Source organism: Coffea arabica, chromosome 2c (genome assembly GCF_036785885.1).
Source record: "Coffea arabica cultivar ET-39 chromosome 2c, Coffea Arabica ET-39 HiFi, whole genome shotgun sequence".
In the NCBI taxonomy this organism is placed as follows: domain Eukaryota; kingdom Viridiplantae; phylum Streptophyta; class Magnoliopsida; order Gentianales; family Rubiaceae; genus Coffea; species Coffea arabica.
This window is the reverse complement of record NC_092312.1, coordinates 74,408,409-74,427,642: the sequence shown is the minus strand read 5'-3', so window position 1 is coordinate 74,427,642 and position 19,234 is coordinate 74,408,409. Positions and strand designations below refer to the sequence as shown.

The window sequence follows — 19,234 nt, the reverse complement described above, 5'->3', positions numbered from 1 at the left end:
TTCTTATTTCTTACCCAAAGTTACGTACTTTAAGCAACTTAAATTAAGATAAACATACTTTTAATGTTCTTATCAATATCTCTTTGTCTCCTTATCAATTCTTATTTCCTATGCCTACACTACATACAGCCTCTAATATATTGACTTCAAACATCAAATTCATGGTTAGGTATTTCCAGTGCAAGCTGTTGGCATATTAAAGTATCGATTTTGGGTTTCCACTCCTTTTTATTATCAGATACATCTTATTTCAATATATATATATATATTTTTTAAAAAGGCATGTTGATCTTCAATTGTAAGAGCTTACTAACATATCTTGAATTTTGTTTTTTTTTTTTTGTTTTATTTTCTATTTGTTTTGTATGAAGACATAGGATTTAAACAAGTACTTTTATCGTTATTTTTGTAGGATTTTTTCTATCATGTTTGTTAATTGATTTTTGTGAACATATACTACGATGTTTATTAATTTGCCTTTAGGAAAAACAACAAAAAACAAAAGGCACCGGAAAGTAATGCAATATAAATTTAAAAGATATAAATATCTCTATTAGATATATCTGCAAATTCATTAGTTAATTAAAAGAGTCTGGCCGTTTACTTAATTATAATCTTTACGTATTGTTATACACAACCTTGAATGCGATAAATCATTTATTTTTTTTATACTTAGTTATCCTACTTTGCTATCATGCAGTGATAACAGAAAATCAATAAATGCTGATTTGCACGGACAAATCGAGGAGAATGTTTAAATAGAAAACAATAAAAACAAGTTTCTGAAGAGTAGAATGTTATTTGATACTATTTACTGTACTTTTTATTTATTTTCAAGTTTTTGAATGTTATGGTATTGTTGAATGTTATTTTTTCTATTTTTAAATTATTATTCACTGAATTAGATGTTCAAATTTATATTATAAAAATATTTTACATTGCAATGTGCTCATAGTAATATACTTAAACAAGTTATAATAGATTATACATTAAATATGTATTTTATATCGACATTTTTATAAATTGACTAAATAGTTTATTATTTTTCGACGATTCCCGTTCAACGAACAGGTACAAAACTAATTACTATATATCAAAGAAAAACCAGATAATCAATTCTGAGGTTAGGTTTTTGTTTTTGATTTTTTTTGGGGTTGAGTTTAGCTAATTGTAATAAATTCTGATCACGTTTAGTTCCAAAATCTTATTTCAAAGGTCCTAAGCTGGTCGCGAGGACAACCCGGGTTGAAACAGGTTCCACGGTTCGTCTCCTCCATTAGTGAAAAAGGAGTCAAACCAGAAAAATGGAACCAATCCGAACCAGGCACCTCAAACACAAACTAGAGCTTTTGCCCGTTTTGGCTTCCTTTCAGGAGATAAAATAGCGAGAAGAGAGAATGGGCGTAGCTATGCTACACGCGGGCTTCATCTCCTTCTCATCCTGCATTCCTTCTTTTTCAAGTGGTGGTCTTAGCAGAAGATGTACAAGATTCTCCTTCACTAAACTACACAGGCCTCTTGCAAGTAACAAAAGAAACCATTGCTTCCCCCACCTCCTCACCCCCCCCCCCCCCAAACCCCCAAAAATTCATGCTTGATGAGTTTAACAAATATGGCCCCCCGACTTTTTACCTGGATTTCAATGTTTCAGTCTCCTAAGCTGCTAACTTTTACAATTTTGCTTGTGGGTCTGTCTTCTTTTACCAGATTGAATTGATGATGGTGATTTTTTATTGTTTAAACGCAATTGGTGTGAATTCATTATTTAATTGACACAAGTGTTAGTTTGTTTTCCAGTATCTTTTTCCCTCGTTTCCTTGTGAATGGAGTGCAATGCGCTTCAGGAGTTATGTTGGACCTCATTTCTGTTCAAAGTTGTGCACTTTTTTACCATTTAAGTGTTATGTGATGCTTTTTGGCCAAAATAATTGAGCTGAACTAAACTGATGTTTACAGCTGATCCCCAATTTTCATTATTTCCCGTTTCTTTTCAAAATGACTCAATCAAGTGTGTATTATTTCAGTGTCAAGCTTGAGTAATGATCCTATACGGGAATGGATCCTATCAGAAGGAAAGGCAAATGAGATTACAAGAATTAGTCCTGTTGGAGGTGGTTGCATCAATCTCGCTAGTCGTTATGACACTGATGCTGGTTCCTTCTTCGTTAAAACTAACAGGTATGGATGAAGCCAAATGTTCCTACTAAGTGTGGTATCCATGGTTCGAAGTCTCGGCCGAGTCGTCACCGTCTCGGCTTTTACCGATACGATATCGCGACGAAACGATACCGAAATACTTGACTCGCCGAAAAAATCGGCCGAGACATCACCGCGATGGATTGACTCGGCCGAGTCACTCCGAGTTATCCCGAGTTAAGACGAGAAATCGGCCGAGTTACACCGTGACGGATTGACTCGGCCATTTCTTTTGCTATTTTTTATTATTTTTGTTTAGCATATTTTTTTTATAATATTAATAATTTTTAGAATATTAAATATTTTAAAATTTGCGTCTCATCGAGACCGCGACCGATATATCGAGATCGATGTGGAACGTTCCAGGCCGCGACCGTGACCGCGACCACGACTTTGAACCACTGGTATCCTGCTTTTTTATCTACGTGAATCTGCCCCTAGTTTGATTGATCACACGTAGTACAAACTATTAGTGGGTGGCATGAGTTTGTATGCTTCTAGCATATTGATGAATCTGAGACTTCATAAAAGAAGAGAATATGAAACAGCATGAATGTTGCATTTGTTTTTTGACCAACAAAATCTTTTTTTTTTTTTTCCTTGTAAAACTAAGAGATTAATGCATGCTTTCATGTTCTTACATTACTCCAACATTTGAATAGGAGCATTGAACCATCAATGTTTGAGGGAGAGGCTTTAGGTTTGAATGCTATGTACGAAACTAGAACAGTCCGTGTGCCTAAACCATTTAAGGTGAGGTTATAAATCATATTTTAATGGCTTCTTCTCAATTACTTACTATCTGTGCTTAAATTCAGCGCTAGGTTGTTTGACATGACAAACTTGATAAAATGTAATTCTAGGTCGGTCCGCTTCCAACAGGTGGTTCATATATTATCATGGAATTTATTGAGTTTGGTGCTTCTAGAAGTAATCGAGTAAGGACGGTTCATTCCTTCTTCCTTCCTCTATTATTCTCGGCATGCTTTTCTGCAGCTATTTGTTTTGTTATAATTTTCATTGAACTTGAATCACCAGTCAACAGTCTGTACTAGGGAGGAAGCTTGCTGAAATGCATAAAACAGGGAAATCTGAGAATGGCTTTGGTTTTCATGTGGATAACACCATTGGAAGGTAATTAATTTGTCATTTCGGAGTTTACGATACATAACTTTCCCCCAATGCAAGTGCAGTTGCAAGCCATGAAAACATTGTATATATGTCTGTATAAACCCCTTTGCTCCTCTATCTACATAAATTTCTTATCTCCAAATATCATGTCTGGGTTGATAATTCCATGTATCAGCTTCTGATTTACATAGGGAAACAAAACATTTTTTGAGTTTTAACTACTTCAGATACATTTGTGTAGCACTCCACAGATTAATACTTGGACATCAGACTGGGTAGAATTTTATGCGGAGCATAGACTGGGTTACCAACTGAAGTTGGCAAGACAACAGTATGGTGATTCGACCATATATGAAAGAGGTATTGATTATCTGTACTATTTTTTTGAAATTTAATGAACAAAATGGATGAGTATGCTGACTGTAGCATTATAATAAATCTTCCAACTGACTTGTTGGCAACTACTGATTGGTAAAGTGCATAAAACTCCTGTTTGAAAAAATTTTTGATGACACTCTAGAATTGGGATTTGACCTACACAGCAAATGAAGGAAGCTAGTTGTGCGGTGGTAGTTTAATTTTGGCAGTGGTGGAGAGGAAATTACCGGGAGTGAAATATGCTAAAAGTGGCGTGGCAGATGGTCTGCCTTTTTGGCTGCTCTTCTACTTTATTCTTCCCTTCTCATATGTGCATGGACACTTGATGCAGGAGAGGGAGGAAAAGGAGAAGGAAGTAAGGCTTGGTTTGGGAGTTTTGAAGAGAAAAGAAAAGAAGAGAAAGTTTAAGTTGTGAAAGAAATGAAGAGGAGAAAGGAAGGGCAGGAACTTTGAAGTTGTTTCGGAGTTTAGGAATGATTTTGGACATGTTCGGTGTTAATAATTTTTTAATTGGTATATTATAGACAAATGTGGCATTTAGAAAAAGTTTGGAAGCTTTGGTTTCACTTTACTTCCACTTCTCTCCATATTTGGAGAGAGTTTTGTTAACTATTCATCCTCCATTTCTTTTCCTTCCACTCAAAAACTCTCAAACAAAGGAAAAATGAGTCTTTCCCTTTCTCTTCTTTTCTTCCAAATCTTTCCATCCAAACTAGGCCAATGGTGAAGAGGATAAGAAATTGATAGACATCCATTTCCTTATTTTGTGAATACGCATAAAAACAACAATATTTCTTTAATTTGTATTAAATTTATCAACATTCAGTAAATGACCCTGAAAAATGGATGGACTTTTGCATACAGGACTAAGGTTGGCAAAGAATATACGGCCTCTTTTTGAGGGTGTAGCGATAGAGCCTTGCTTGTTGCATGGGGACTTATGGAGTGGGAATATCACTTCTGATAGAAATGGAGAACCTGTCATCCTTGATCCAGCTTGCTACTGTAAGTCTGTGTTCTTCTGCTCTTTTACATTATATTAGCATCTCTTTCACCAGAGATTGCATTTGTTTTGCTATTATCAAATGACTTCAGTTTGTTAATTTCCAGTTGACCATTCCATTGAAACAAAAAATCAAGTAGGTCTAAGTATGACTAGTTATGGATGTGATTTGCACCCATCTTTTGAATGGAAATATATGCTTGCACAGCATTGTGCACAACGCTCAAATTGCAGTTACTTTACTAGTACAGTTGCAGCTTCTCTGATCAGAATTTTTTTTTTTGCGGCAAATTTTCAGACCGAGGATGGATCTTCTTGATGATTTCAAACCTTCGTCATTGTTGACTAGAACTTTATGTTGTAGTATTAGTAAAGGTTTATGCAAGATATAATATGTCGAGAAACAAAAGACAAGCATCTGCTTACTGGAAATGAATAATCTGGAGCAACTGTCTTCGTAAATTTGATTAGAAGTTTGTTTTGATCCCTGAGAACAATACTATCCATATGATAAAATGATTGATAATAGTTTAAAATGTTATTAATCACATCCTAGAAAATTACATCTTAGCTGAAAAACTTTATTCAGGACCTCAATTGTTAAAATAGTAAGCATCGGTTGGGAACTTGGGATGAGTATAAACCTCTTCATCTTGTACAGATGGGCATTGTGAAGCAGAATTTGGAATGTCATGGTGTGCTGGATTTGGAGGATCTTTCTACAATGCTTACTTTGAGGTACTATGTTTCAAACAATTCTTTTGTCAAACTTTGATAGAATAGAACATCAAATTAATATGCTTTATTGTCTGCTCAAGTTCTTTGTTACCATCTTCCCAAATTTTGCAGTTAGGTCTTTGCCTGTTGCCATTTTGGTATTTATGGAGTATTTTGACTGCTAGCTTTTAATCTTTGCGTGCTATTTCCTCGTACAACTGAACAGAAATCTCCTATTGTTTGTGTCTTCTGTATCAGGTGATGCCCAAGCAACCGGGTTTTGAGAAAAGGAGAGAACTGTATCTGCTGTATCATTACCTTAATCATTACAATTTGTTTGGCTCTGGTTATCGATCATCTGCCATGTCCATAATTGATGACTATCTGCTCATGTTAAAAGCTTAGGCTAAAGATCTTTTTTTCTTTTTTAAGGCTAGGCTAAAGATGGTTCAAAGATGTACTATTTCAGTGTAAATTCTGTAATCCGATTTTGTCTGTAAATTATGCCCAATAACATCATCAGTTGACCAGCATCCTTAGGCCATTGGTTTCTGTCATGTCTGGTTGGCCTGTCCCCTCCTCTCCCACTGTTTCATATCTAGTGAACAATGGGCGGAGCGACGGCCATCAAACAAATTCTATCCGTTTATATGATCTTTTGGTTATATCATTGATAATGGAGTATTCTCTTACGGATTGAAGCCTATTTGGAAATTTTTTTGTTAAAAAAAAATTAGTATAGCACTTGTCGTGGTGTTAATGCATGTGAGATAAGAAAAAGTTATAAACAAAAATAAAATAAAAGTGTTTGAAAACTTTATTTTTTATTTTTTAGAAAACGAATGTCTCCAAACAAATTTCTCTGTGTAAGTCGTTCCTTTCTAAATAGTTTTTTGTGAGACAATAATGAAAGCATTACAAATACACGAAAAAGGATTATAAAATACGTGTTCTCTCTCACAAGTAAGAAAAACTCTATGTCACAAACAACTAAAACATTCATCCGAATTCTGACCAAAGGAAAACCTTTTTTGGGATTTTTTTTTTTTTTTTATAATTTACAGGTATTCGCATTGATTTTACGGTCTGTGACTGATTCTGTTTCAGTCTAATTAAGTTTCTTGTGAAGAGAAACTCTTTCAATGTTTTCTTTTTCATTCTCATGAATGGATTTCGAGCTCTGAGTACCATGGTTAAGGAATTCTGAGATTTTGATTTTCCATGGAAACCACGCTTTTCCAACTTAACCATCGGCAGAGGAAAACACAAAAAAAAAAAAAAAAAGAACAAACTGCAAAAACAGCATACAAGAACATTGGGACACCAACCCGGAGAGGCCCACGCTTTTCCCGACCACGTTGTTTAACTGTGTTTTAAGGAATCTAAAACGATTCCCCCATTGTCAGTGAACCAAATCAATCACGCACACACACACACAGAGTGGGGGAAGAGAATTGGGGAATGGGGTCAGAAGCTGCAGCAATGGGTGAGCTAGTGGTGGCGCTGGAACAAGCAGTCCTAATGGCTAAACAACTTCCTTCCTCAGCTACTACTCCTGTTTTAGACCCTTCCCAAGTCTTCCAAATTTATTCTTCTCTCCAGACTGCCCACCACCACTTGACTCTCTTCCTCTCCCACCATCCACCACCGCCATCCCTTTTGCCTTTCCGGCCACATCAGGCCTCTTTTCTCCCTTCCCTCCAGCCACCACCACCACCACCACCGCTCGAAAACTCTGTCTCCTCAGCCGTGGGCGGCGGAGATGAATATGACATGGACCCCATGCAAATGGGTGATGATGATGAGGTTGAACACGATTCCAAGAACACCTCCACTTCTGCTGCTGCTGCTGCCGTTATTGAGATTGAGGGAGTTGAGGATAGGATGAGAGACTGCTTTATTCAGAATAAGAGACCCAAAAGGCCCTTGTCTCCGTCGTCTGTGGCTGCTGTGGGGGAGCAGCGGCCCAGCTATCTCAGTGACGTGGCGGCTGGAAGAGGCGGTTCCTCAGCGGAGCAATTTGATCCCAAGGGGAGTAGATTAAGGTCTCTTGATCTTGTATATCAATTTCATGGTTGAAGAAATGGACAGCAGTGAAGGGATATTTGAACTTTTGCATATCGCCCGCCTTCCTATTGTATTCTTCAAACTCGAGGAATTATGTACTATTAACAATTCTTTTTTTTTTGGAATATATTTGTCTATTATCTAGTACTAGTAGTTTTTGCTTATTTTTAAGAATTTCTGGATTATTTAGAAGTGTGCTGGGGGGGGGGGACGGGACTCCATCCCACATCGAAAGATTGTGGGATAGTCATCCTGAGTTTAAGGTTCTCAACCGCACTTTCAGTTATCAATTGGCGGGATGATGTTAGTTTGTGAACTCCACCTTAGATTGTGCTTAGCACCTTGACGTCTATTAGGGTTTCTAATTATCTCGACAGTTGAAAAAAAAAAAAAAAGAACTTCTGGACTATTTATTCTTCCACTGTTTTGCTAGTACGTGAGTGGCTACAAATGCTGGCTTCTCCTGAGAGCCAATTTGGAAGATACAAGGAATTAGCCTGCCAAATTCATCCTTCAGTGTATATACATACATTGGAAAGGAACCAGGAGTCATTATAGCATTATAATTTACAGTGATTGCAGTGCATAAAAAAGGGTAATGATACCTTCTGTAGTTCTGTTAAACATGAGCTACCATTGGTCAACATTTTAGCACCATCCAGTGCCAAAAACACACACACACACACTTGATATTGTTACACTTCTCTTGCCTACATTTATTTAACCCGTGTTATATGTAATCGACAAATAAGAATGATAATCAGAAACTCCATGTTTCAACAGCGTAGGCAGGAAATATGAACTCCTACCCATCCTGTGAAGAGGCAAACTCAACAGGGTGGCTCAACAATCTAGCTTGTGATCTGGCCTAAACTGATTAGCCCCACCAGAAACAAAAAATGAAGAGCAGATCTAACATTGTCCGGGTTGGCAATCTTGGGGTTCCTTGAAATACTGTCCTGATATATCCAGTTTGGCAATGATGGATTCTCCCACAAGGCCATTATTCAAATGACACCCAATATACCTATGGTTTTGAAATCAGGTTGTGCAATTTTACAAAATCCTCCAAAGCAAGCTCCTCTGGTCTTGACTGCATATGAGTACAAAATTAAGATTCAGAGCTGCTCAGAAACTGAGGTAACAGAATGAATGTATAAGATAAATTATTAGAATACCAACCGTGGTTTGAAAACCAACTTCACTCAGAGCTGCTTCTATCTCGGTGGGAGGGCAGATGTGCTGCAGTGTTTTTCTCAGCATTTTACGCTTTCCATTGAATGCTGAGTTCACCTGACATCACGATTGGAGTTATTATGCAGGCAAAAATAAATTGAAAGATATAGTAGCGAGTGGAAAACATAGATTGCCAACTTTTGCGAACAATTCAGAGTCACAGCTATGTGCAACGGCATTTATAACAAAAGGTCAAATTAATAAAATATCAGTATTTTAACTTCTTTCCCAGGGCAAAATAATTTGAAAACTAGCGAAGTTCTGATCAAGAGAAAAGAAGAAAGTATTAGTTCCGGAAGACGCTGCAACAAGAAAGGCTTTTCAACAGTAGTCTCTCAACATGAATAGTGAGAAAGGAAACCAAACAGAAGAGTAGCTGCTGAGAACCATTGAGAAAAAGCTTTTTGTGGATGAAACTCGTGGATAGTCCAAAGCTTGCTTCAGCCTGAAGGCAACAACTGCTGCATCCACCTGCAGAAGCATTATGAATTACTGATCACAAATGGTCATGGCAAGTACCACATCGTTTTTTCATACAATACCATTCAAAGGCTGTTTATCTGATAACTATCTGCAAACAACTGATACAGATAAACACGCAAATCAATTCTGTGTTCCAATAGGTGAATGTGTATAGCACATGCTTGAAATCTTCAGAAAATATCACGAGCCACATGACTAAAGCATCCACTTGAGATTTACTTTCATTCAGATAAAAGAATTTACTTGCCTTTGGCTGCGGGAAGAAATTTGTCCTTGGGACCTTAAATTTGTACTCAGGATCTGATGAGATGAAAGTGAAGAAAGAATTTAATTTATGGCATACAGCTGCAGAATAATGCCATAGGAAGAACAGGCATGTACAAGAGATGGCTATGACAAAGTAGGTAATAATTATTATTTACTTTGAATATATGAACAAAAAATATTAAGACAACTGTCCATCTTGAACTATGACCATTCCAAAATTAATTCCCACCATAAATGATACTGATCAAATTTACACCAATCCATCTAGTCTCAGTAATATGCCTTCTGAATCACCTGAATAAAAGTTCACAAAAATGTTTATAGGTCGATATTCTGAGGACCTCAAGGATGGATCCACCAAACGCAATGCTGCTTCCTCCTACAAAAGATCAAATATTTCAGAAAAAGATTGACATCATGATGAATGAGAACATCCGTAATACTGATCTGGATTAGAATGTCAGCCTGTTAGCAATAGGGTGATCATGGTTAGCCGCCACATTTCATTTGCATTTTGTTTCTCTAAGGAACATATAAATGCTCTAATATCTCATTATAGACTCAAAGGAGAAAATAAACTTTAAGGCACACGGGTTTACATGCACACGCATGTAGTAACCCATCTGAGGAGCGATATGATGTTTTAAACTCCCCAAAAGAATATTGCCAAAATTTCAGTCGAATATGGACTATTATAAAGTAGATATTTCTGTTTCTGTTTCAAAAGATTAGACTAAAGCTAAATGCTCAAGTGAGAAATTTGCTGAATTTTGACAGGGCTCTTGCATTTGTAATCGTTGCTTTGGTTATGTGGCGCCACTTTATAGAGGTAGTGGTTTTGCAAAAGCACAGTTAACTTCTGCGCCTAACATGTTGCACATATTACCATGCACAGTTCACTATCAACATTAAAGGTGTCATATCAAAGAAGTGGCAAAGTGAACCTGGAGTAGAAGGACAACTTCTGAGAACATGTCACCCATTGGAAGAAGTTGTTTTACCACATCTGTACTTATATTGAAAGGTATATTGGCAACTACCTGCAATTAATCAGTGAAGGTACAGTTAAATATCCAAGTCTAGTGGTGAAGAACAATATAACAACTAAGCTACTTCTACATATAAAAAGAATTTGCATCAGTCAGCCTCCTCAAAGTATGTGATATTATGATATGTAAAAATGAGCTGGAGCCACTTCAGGCAATATGGAGCATTGTCAACGAACAACAGAGAGACATAGACCCTTAGCAAAAAATCAGATCACCCATGAGAGAGCCATCTCATAACACTACACACTTAAAGGGCTATAATAACCTTGAAGAAAACCGAAATTAGATTCACTCAGCCAAGCCTGGTGGTCAAGTCTAACTATCGTGCAATCAGCACAGACAAATTTAATGTCATCAACAGCACATATTGCTAACTTTTAACTTGCTGGAGAGCAAGTCTAATATAATCTGGACAGAAAGATTATCTTTCCATGTATTGTCCTCAAAGTTCGTATAATTTCTTGATATGAACCATTGTGTCTTCATGATCAAAAGTTGACCAGCCCGTAACATAGCACTGAAAGCAAGATTTGTTATCACCTTTGCACGTTGTGACTCCACAAAACTTCTACCTTCCATAATCAGTGACATGTGAGAGCGTATATGACATCTTGTAAAATCTTCCTGCAAAACCTGCACGTTCCAACAACAAACAAAGGAACATAATGCATTCTCTTCCTGACAATAAAACTCCTAGTAAAGCATTAAAGCATTCAAAAGCTTGATCAATTTCTATGAACAGTATAAAAGACCTATAATTCAAGAATCCATTTGCACATGGAATAGTTTTTTTTCATAACATGAAATATCCCAGTGGATTACAGAGAGAGATAGAAAATAAATGAAAAGGTATTCTGGAAACATGAGTGGAAACTTTTCCAAACAACAAGACATGCGAAATCCTTCCCCAATTGAATAGATCCCAATTTGCATTTGTTAAATTTTAGGGCAAATGAATTGTTGCCAGAAAATATAAAAATTGGCAAAATCAACATGAGACTCTGGCCGAAAACTAGGTCTGCAGGGTTAATGTACCTACTTCCCTACTTTATCACCACCCTTACATCCTCTCTGGTGGAGAAAGACATGGACCAAATGCAGTCATTCCCGGTAACATCCAAAGTCCTTATGGGAGTTTAATCGGGAGTCCCGCTATCATGCCTCACTTACAAGTCATTTAACCAATCAAAGACCTACTTTGTCAAGCATGCGACACAGTAATCAAGGGCTAAATGGACTTTCAAAATTGTGAAAGTTAATAAACCTCTAGACAGCTAATTTCATCTATTTTTCCAATCATGAAATTGAAACTAAAAACAAGTATTGGACTCCAAAGATACGAGTTTAATGCAATGAAGCTGATGTAATGTTGGAATGCCACATCAAGTAACTTGAGACATTAAGCTTTCAAGGGAGCTTAAAAAGAAATTATTGCCTGTTGACTTATTGTGGAATATTATTCTGTAAGCTAGCTCAAAATCTATAGAGCAGGTATGAAGAAAGACGCTATCAGGGAGAAATTTCCATAAACCAATGAACAATTGAGTCTTCACGTGCTCATTAACAAAAGGATAGAAGCTTTGAACTTATAAGAAGTAAGATTATCACCTTCACCCGATTTGTATTAGCAAAACGTTCCCTCACAAGTGCTGCCATATATGGGTCCTACAAACGATTAAAAAAAAAAAAAGAAATAAGGTCCACCTGAGAAGAAGACATCTTTAAGTAAAACTTCAATATTCCACTTGAGATGGAAAAAAGTATAAGCTCCTAGACACTGAAAAATATTCTCTTTACTTCTCTTTGATATTTTTTCCCCTCCTCACTTAGCTGACAAAGTTTGCTATCCGTCTTTTGCAATCTGTCAGTCAATTAGAATTTCCTCTTTAAGTTCACTTTGGAGACCCTAAAACAACATTATCCACATCATGTGGAAAGGAAACCTAAAAGTCCTCACCCTGTGGAAAGGACATGCTTCACATTGTCATTTTTCTTTTCCTTCTTTACTGGAATCGGAATAACATTGGGAAAAGAGCATTCTTTCATCCCCTTCTGAGATTAACACTATCTCTATAGTCCATTGTTATGATCTTAAAACAAAACATGTTGGATTCCCCCCTTCCCTTCTTTTCAGTTTTTCCTTTATTAACTCACTTCTTAACTTCCACTATTTCTACGAAACATGGCTCAAAAAATTTGAATTCATCCACTCCCTTGACTATCATCTTCTGAATATTGTCAATAGAAGAGAATATATCAAATCTAACACCTATTTTTAGCTTGATTCACGAGTTTGGGATACAATCAGGTTAAGCAGGTAATCCAATTACTTAGGAAAGCATAAAGGCACGCAAAAACCAAAATTTACAAATGCAGAAATGAAACAGGAAGCAATTGCTGACAGAAATAATTCATAACAACCGGATGAAATGAATAATAAAAATCAAAAGCAGACCTTCTCAATAGCAAGAACAGCGGCTCCAACATTAACGAGGACATTGGTAAGTGAACCAGTCCCGGGCCCGATCTCAAGCACTACGTCCCCTTCTTTGACATCAGCTGCACCGACTAACTGCTCATTTATCGAACCATTCAACATATAATGCTGCAAACAAAGCACAATATCGTCAACCAACCCCCACAGGGCTCTCCCACTAATATGTTCGATAAAATGCCTCAATCACGCAAAAACGCAAACAGCCTAAAATTGCACTTACTTGGCCAAGGGATCTGCGGGGAAAGCGACCCTTGGAATTGAGGGCTTTAAGAGTGGTGTGATAATCATCGTCCTGCTTCTGGGTTTTGGTTTTTGGGTTAGAAGGTGATGCTGAAGCTGCAAAACCATGCAACTTGGCCGTTTTAAGTTCTCGGATTGTGGTGGCGAAGCTGTTGTGGGGCAGTGGCGAAAGTGTAGAGTAAGGTTTGGGTGTGGGAGGAAAAGACGAATCAATTGGCGCTGGCGGGAGAGAGTGAAGGACTAAAGGATGCATTGATGATAAGTTTTCCTTTTGCGTATAGGAGGGAAATGGATAGCGTGAGCTTGATTAGATTTAGGACTCATGACAGAAGGAAAGGAAATTGGCAATGCATTCACAGTCTGCATCTACCCACAAGTGGTCTACTTCAACATCTTATGTTGATTGATCATGCCACATTTGAAACAAACTTTTGAATATTTAATATTCATCAATCCACCATTAGGAGAATCCTTTGATTTGAATTTCTCCTCGAGGATAATAGTTTAAATTTTAAATCGTTAAAATTGTCATAAATTATGGATTAATAATAATACTTGTTCCACCATTCAATTCATCGTGGATTCTACCTACAGATAAAATGACCAAAAAAAATTTAATTATAATCTATGGATCAATAATACTTGTTTCACCATTCAATTGTGGATTTTAATGACCAAAAAAAAAAAAAAAACTGTTGAATATTCTACATTTATCTCTTTGTATTTTATCCATGCACGTCTATTAGCCCATGCGATAAATTGTTTTACAATTTAAAACCTCAGTATTGGAGTAGAAAATGAGGCTTATCAAACTAGGATATAAACTAGTTTAATTAAATTGAATACTCTCAATGTTTTATTTTAAGGGTAAAAATAAAAAAAGTCTCCTGTAGTAAATTTAATATACAGAAAAATCTCTCATGATTTCAAAATATACAATACGGGACCTCGTATTTTGAACTAAATTGTAAAAGTGACGGAATCCGTTAAACTTAACGGAAATGGACGAAATAACCGAAATACCCTGATATAATTAAGCAAAAGACGGCTCAAAAAATCATTTGTTTTATTCTCTGGATAGAGAGAATTGATGGTTAAAGGGTAGAACAGGTATATTCGTTAAAAATTAGGTATAAATTTTTCTTTTTTAGATTTCAATAAATCATTTTCTTTTGAGTTTAACGGATTCCATTCCCTTTATCCTTAAAATTGCATGCACCAACTCCATAATTGCCTCTTTTCTGGGCTGGTGGCATTAAGCTTTGCCTTTAACATGCTAAATCAGTCCAGTAAAAGATTATGTGTACGCGTCTATGACAAGATTCACAAGTATTTTCATTATATATAGATGCATTATGTCGTGAGTCTCAGGAAACAGTTCAAGGCTTCAAGCTCGATATATTATTGGATATAATTGAAGAAATTAATGTTCCAAAGTCCAGAACTGCCTGTTAATTTCATTCATGTATTTATTCCTTTCGTTTGTTATTCCTTACATTTTAAACCTCAGTGTAGAATTTGTCCCCCTCATCGTCCCAACAAATTAAGATTACGCTTTCTTGTTCATTCTTCTATAGGCTGCAGGAACTCGAAGCCGATTATATTGGGATGATGTTAATGGCTTCAGCCGCAGTTGGGATCCTCTATGCTACTATTCGGTGCCAAATTCAGTGTCAATCTCACTTAGTACGTGATGGTAGAAGAAATTTAAATAAACAACACATGACAAATTAAATAAATAAGACACTCGATATAAAAATATCATTATTATTTTGAATTCATTCACATGCTTATTTTGAATTTAAATGCAATGAGTTACAAATTTCGAAATGAATTTTTAGTTACAAGATCACCATTAAAAATGTAACTTATGAGATTTATGTCTTGTTTTTGTAACCTATGTAATGATTAGGTTTTAAGAATTTATTTATTAAATTTTGACTATTATACAATGACCTAGACTTTTTCAAATTTTGTAACTGAAAAATATGACACATTTATTCCATTTAATGGTGGTATTTTAATACTCCTAAAATTTTAGCCTATAAATAGAGATCACTATCAACCAAGTTTGATACACCTTTCTTGCTATTTCAAAAACTATCTTTCTCTCACTTCTATTGGGCATTAGTTAGGTGTTGAGAAGAGTTTTAGCTTCTTTAATTAATTGTGTAGATTTAGTAGAAACAACAGTATAGGCTGGACTGTTGTATTCCAGAGGCGACGTGCTATCAATCTTCTATACCGGGTATAATCTCGAAAGGAGCGCGAATCGTCTTAAGAGAGCGACCTAGTCCGCGCCTCACCTAACCAAAATTACTTTATTTCTTTTCCTTTAACTTTTGTTTTGCAGGTTAATCGTGCATATTAAGTTCTAAAGGAACAACAATTTAAGACGATTCGGAGTACCATGGAAGTTGCAAGCAATGTTGCAAACGCTACCACTATTGGATCTAGTGATCTCAACATACCATTTCGCTTTAGTGGCCAACACTTCAAAAGGTGAGCCCAAAAAGTGATGTTCTATTTGAAGCTAATGAAGGTTGCCTGGGTCTTAGCCATAAAGAATCCAAAAAAGATAGACACCAGTTCAATGATTGTTGAAGAAAGGGAGAATCATGCCAAACAATTTCAAAAATGGGAAAATGATGAGGAAGATTGCAGAAATTATATCCTTAATTATTTGTCTGATGAACTTTATGATTTTTATTCTTCATCTTATACTTCAGCAAAAAGAATTTGGAGAGCATTGCAACAAAAATATAATACTGAAGAAGCAGGCTCGAAAAAATATGCTTGTAGCCGTTATTTCAAGTTTCAAATAGTGGAAAACAAGCCAGTACTAGAACAAGTTCATGACTTGCAAATGATCGTCCATGAGATTGAACTTGAAGGAGTCAAAGTCGATCCACAAATGCAAGTTGCAGCCATCATTGACTAACTTCCAACATCATAGAAAGATTTCCAAAAAGGGCTACGTCATAAGCAGCAAGAATTGACAATAGCAAATTTGATGGCAAGGTTGCGCATTGAAGAAGAAGCTAGAAAACAAGATAAAGATGAAGATTTCAATGGGAGTACTAAGGTAAACTTACTAATTTCTAGTGAAAATATCTCTAAGGGTCAACAAGACAAACATAACGCCTATTTGAAGTCTAGAGGGAAAAATATAAAAAACAAGTTTTCAAAAAATTATTTTAACCAAAAAAGTCAAATCAAGGATTCCCTTCAAAACAAGTTTCAAATACTCCAAATTTTGGAAATAATATGAATAATAGAGCTTATTTTGTTTGTGGAAAATTGGGTCATCGTGCAAAAATTTTTTTTTTTTTAGAAAATTTGGACCCAATTTTAAGTCACAAGCTAATGTGACTCAACTAATTGAAGAGTCATTTGTGGCTATGGTTTCTGAAATCAATTTTGTTGGAAATATTGAAGGGTGGTGGGCTGATTCTGGTGCCTCTAGGCATGTTTGCTATGATAGAACTTGGTTCAAAAGTTATTGTCCTATTGAAAAAGAAACAAAAATTTTGCTAGGGGATTCACATACAACCAATGTTCTAGGCATGGGCGAAGTTGAACTAAAGTTTACTTCTGGGCGTGTCTTGACCCTAAGAGATGTTCTACACGTTCCTGAAATTAGGAAGAACTTGATTTCTTACTATCTTCTTAATAAGGCTAGTTTTAAGCAGTCCATAGAATCTGATCAATATATGCTTACAAAGAATGGTACCTTTGTTGGAAAAAGTTATGCTTGTGATGGTATGTTTAAACTAAATGTTGAAATGAATGAAATTTCTACTTCTGCTTATATCGTTTCTTGTATAAATATGTGGCATGCACGTCTTTGTCAAATAAATAGCAAATACTTAAAAAATATGAGCCACATAGGGTTAATTCCAAAATTACGTAATGAGTTTGAAAAATGTGAATATTGTGGCATGACTAAAATAACTAAACAACCTCATTTGAAAGTTGAAAACAAAACAGAGTTATTAGAATTAATACATTCTGACATTTGTGAATTTGAAAGCATATTAACACGTGGAGGTAAAAGATATTTTATCACATTTATAGATGATTTTTCAAAATATTGTTATATCTACCTTATGAAACATAAAAGTGAGGCTTTTGAGAAATTTACTATTTTTGTTAAAGAGGTTGAAAATCGTTTTGAAAGAAAAATCAAAAGATTTAGAACAGATAGAGGAAACGAATATGATACTAGTGACCTTATAAATTTTATCAAATCATTAGGAATAATATATGAGGTTACTCCACTATATTCACCTCAAACAAACGGTGTGGTTGAAAGAAAAAATAAATCTTTGATAGATTTAATAAATGCTATGTTAGCAAATTTGAGTGCACCTAAAAATTTATAGGGTGAAGCTATTTTAACAGCTAATTATACTTTAAATAGAGTACCACGTAAAAAAGATTTAATAACTCCTTATGAATTATGGAGGAACAAAAAACCCAATATTGAATATTTTAGAGTATGGGGTTGTTTAGCATATGTAAGAATTTCTGAACCAAAAATTCCAAAATTAGGAATAAAAGCAATTAGATGTATATTTATTGGATATTCTTTAAACAGTAAAGAATATAGATTTCTAGATCTAGAAAATAATGTAGTAATTGAATCTCTAGATACAATTTTTCATGAAGATAAATTTCCATTTAAAGATAGTGGGGGTGTAAAATTGAATGAATATAATGAAAAATCCGAAAAAGCTAGTTCTTCTAATGTTAAAGGTTCAACTAGAGGAAAAGAGCAATTAAGAACCAGTAAAAGGAAAAGGACACAAAAAGATTTTGGTCCTGATTTTCAAACGTATAATGTAGAGGGGGATCCTATAACTATTTCTGAAGCTTTATCATCTTTTGATTCTGATTTTTGGAGAGAAGCAGTTAATGATGAAATGGAATCTTTAATGTCTAATAAAACTTGAAAATTAGTTGATTTACCTCCAGGTTGTAAAACTATAGATTGTAAATGGATATTAAGGAAAAAATTTAAACTTGATGGCACTATAGATAAATATAAAGCCAGGCTTGTTGCAAAGGGTTTTAAGCAAAAAAGAGAGATAGATTTCTTTGATACTTTTTCACTAGTTACAAGAGTGACTTCTATACGACTTTTAATAACTATAGCAGCAATTCATGAATTAAAAATACATCAAATGGATGTAAAAAACAGCTTTTCTTAATGGTGATTTAAATGAAGAGATTTATATGAATCAACCCGAAGGATTTATTCAACCTGGTTTAAAAAATAAAGTTTGTAAAATGAATAAATCTTTATATGGACTTAAACAAGCACCTAAACAATAGCATGAAAAATTCGATCAATGTGTATTGACTAATGGCTTTAGGTCAAATGAAAGTGATAAGTGCATTTATTATAAATCATTTGGAGACTCTCATGTGATAATTTGTTTATATGTTGATGATTTATTGATATTTGGGACTAATATGCAAGTAATTGAGGTTACAAAAGCATTACTTAAAAGTAATTTCGAAATGAAAGACTTAGGTGAAGCTAATATCATACTTGGTATGAAAATTACAAAAAATTTCGAAGAAATTTTTATTGATCAATCTCACTATATTGAAAAAATATTAAAAAATATAATTATTTTGATTGTAAACTAGTTTGTACACCCTTTGACTCTCATATGTGTTTATTTCCTAATAAAAATGATTCTGATGTGATAAATAAAAAAGAATATGCTAGTATAATTGGTAGTTTGAGATATGCAACTGATTGTACTAGACCTGATATTGCATATGCGGTTGGTGTACTTAGTAGGTTTACTAGTAAACCCAACTTTCCACATTGGAATGCAATTCATAAAATCATGAGATATCTTAAAAGAACTTTAGATTATGGTTTATTTTATAAAAAATATCCTGCTATACTTGAAGGTTTTAGTAATGCAGATTGGAGTTCACAATCTAATGATT

The 19,234-nt window shown here is 35.1% G+C and overlaps 3 protein-coding genes across 7 annotated transcripts; 2 read left to right on the top strand and 1 right to left on the bottom strand.

Annotated features, from left to right (window-relative positions):
- Positions 1-1,289: 1,289 nt before the first annotated feature.
- LOC113727994 (protein-ribulosamine 3-kinase, chloroplastic-like) lies at positions 1,290-5,958 on the top strand. 3 transcript variants are annotated; one of them, XM_027252435.2, is made up of 10 exons: positions 1,290-1,482; positions 2,025-2,178; positions 2,523-2,600; positions 2,859-2,949; positions 3,060-3,134; positions 3,242-3,330; positions 3,569-3,687; positions 4,570-4,710; positions 5,370-5,446; positions 5,684-5,958. In XM_027252435.2, exons 1-10 carry the CDS (start codon positions 1,398-1,400, stop codon positions 5,828-5,830), a joined length of 1,056 nt encoding a protein of 351 aa, XP_027108236.1. In that variant the 5' UTR covers positions 1,290-1,397; the 3' UTR covers positions 5,831-5,958. The 3 variants fall into 3 exon arrangements, with proteins under 3 accessions (XP_027108236.1, XP_027108235.1, XP_027108237.1); XM_027252434.2 differs by having other exon boundaries at positions 1,293-1,524; XM_027252436.2 differs by lacking the exon at positions 2,523-2,600 and having other exon boundaries at positions 1,296-1,524.
- A 928-nt stretch (positions 5,959-6,886) lies between these two features.
- On the top strand, positions 6,887-7,504 carry LOC113724685 (uncharacterized). The gene has a single exon (XM_027247563.1). The coding sequence runs from the start codon at positions 6,887-6,889 to the stop codon at positions 7,502-7,504; it is 618 nt and encodes a 205-aa protein (XP_027103364.1).
- Positions 7,505-8,023: 519 nt separating this feature from the next.
- Positions 8,024-13,650, bottom strand: LOC113727993 (ribosomal RNA small subunit methyltransferase, chloroplastic). 3 transcript variants are annotated; one of them, XM_027252432.2, is made up of 10 exons: positions 13,245-13,645; positions 12,983-13,132; positions 12,136-12,192; positions 11,068-11,160; positions 10,423-10,518; positions 9,773-9,857; positions 9,459-9,511; positions 9,116-9,199; positions 8,675-8,785; positions 8,024-8,585 (listed from the first exon to the last, which is right to left on the bottom strand). In XM_027252432.2, exons 1-10 carry the CDS (start codon positions 13,515-13,517, stop codon positions 8,520-8,522), a joined length of 1,068 nt encoding a protein of 355 aa, XP_027108233.1. In that variant the 5' UTR covers positions 13,518-13,645; the 3' UTR covers positions 8,024-8,519. The 3 variants fall into 3 exon arrangements, 2 of the variants coding, with proteins under 2 accessions (XP_027108233.1, XP_027108234.1); XR_011839666.1 differs by lacking the exon at positions 9,459-9,511 and having other exon boundaries at positions 8,465-8,585; positions 13,245-13,650; XM_027252433.2 differs by lacking the exon at positions 12,136-12,192 and having other exon boundaries at positions 8,465-8,585; positions 13,245-13,646.
- Positions 13,651-19,234: the final 5,584 nt, after the last annotated feature.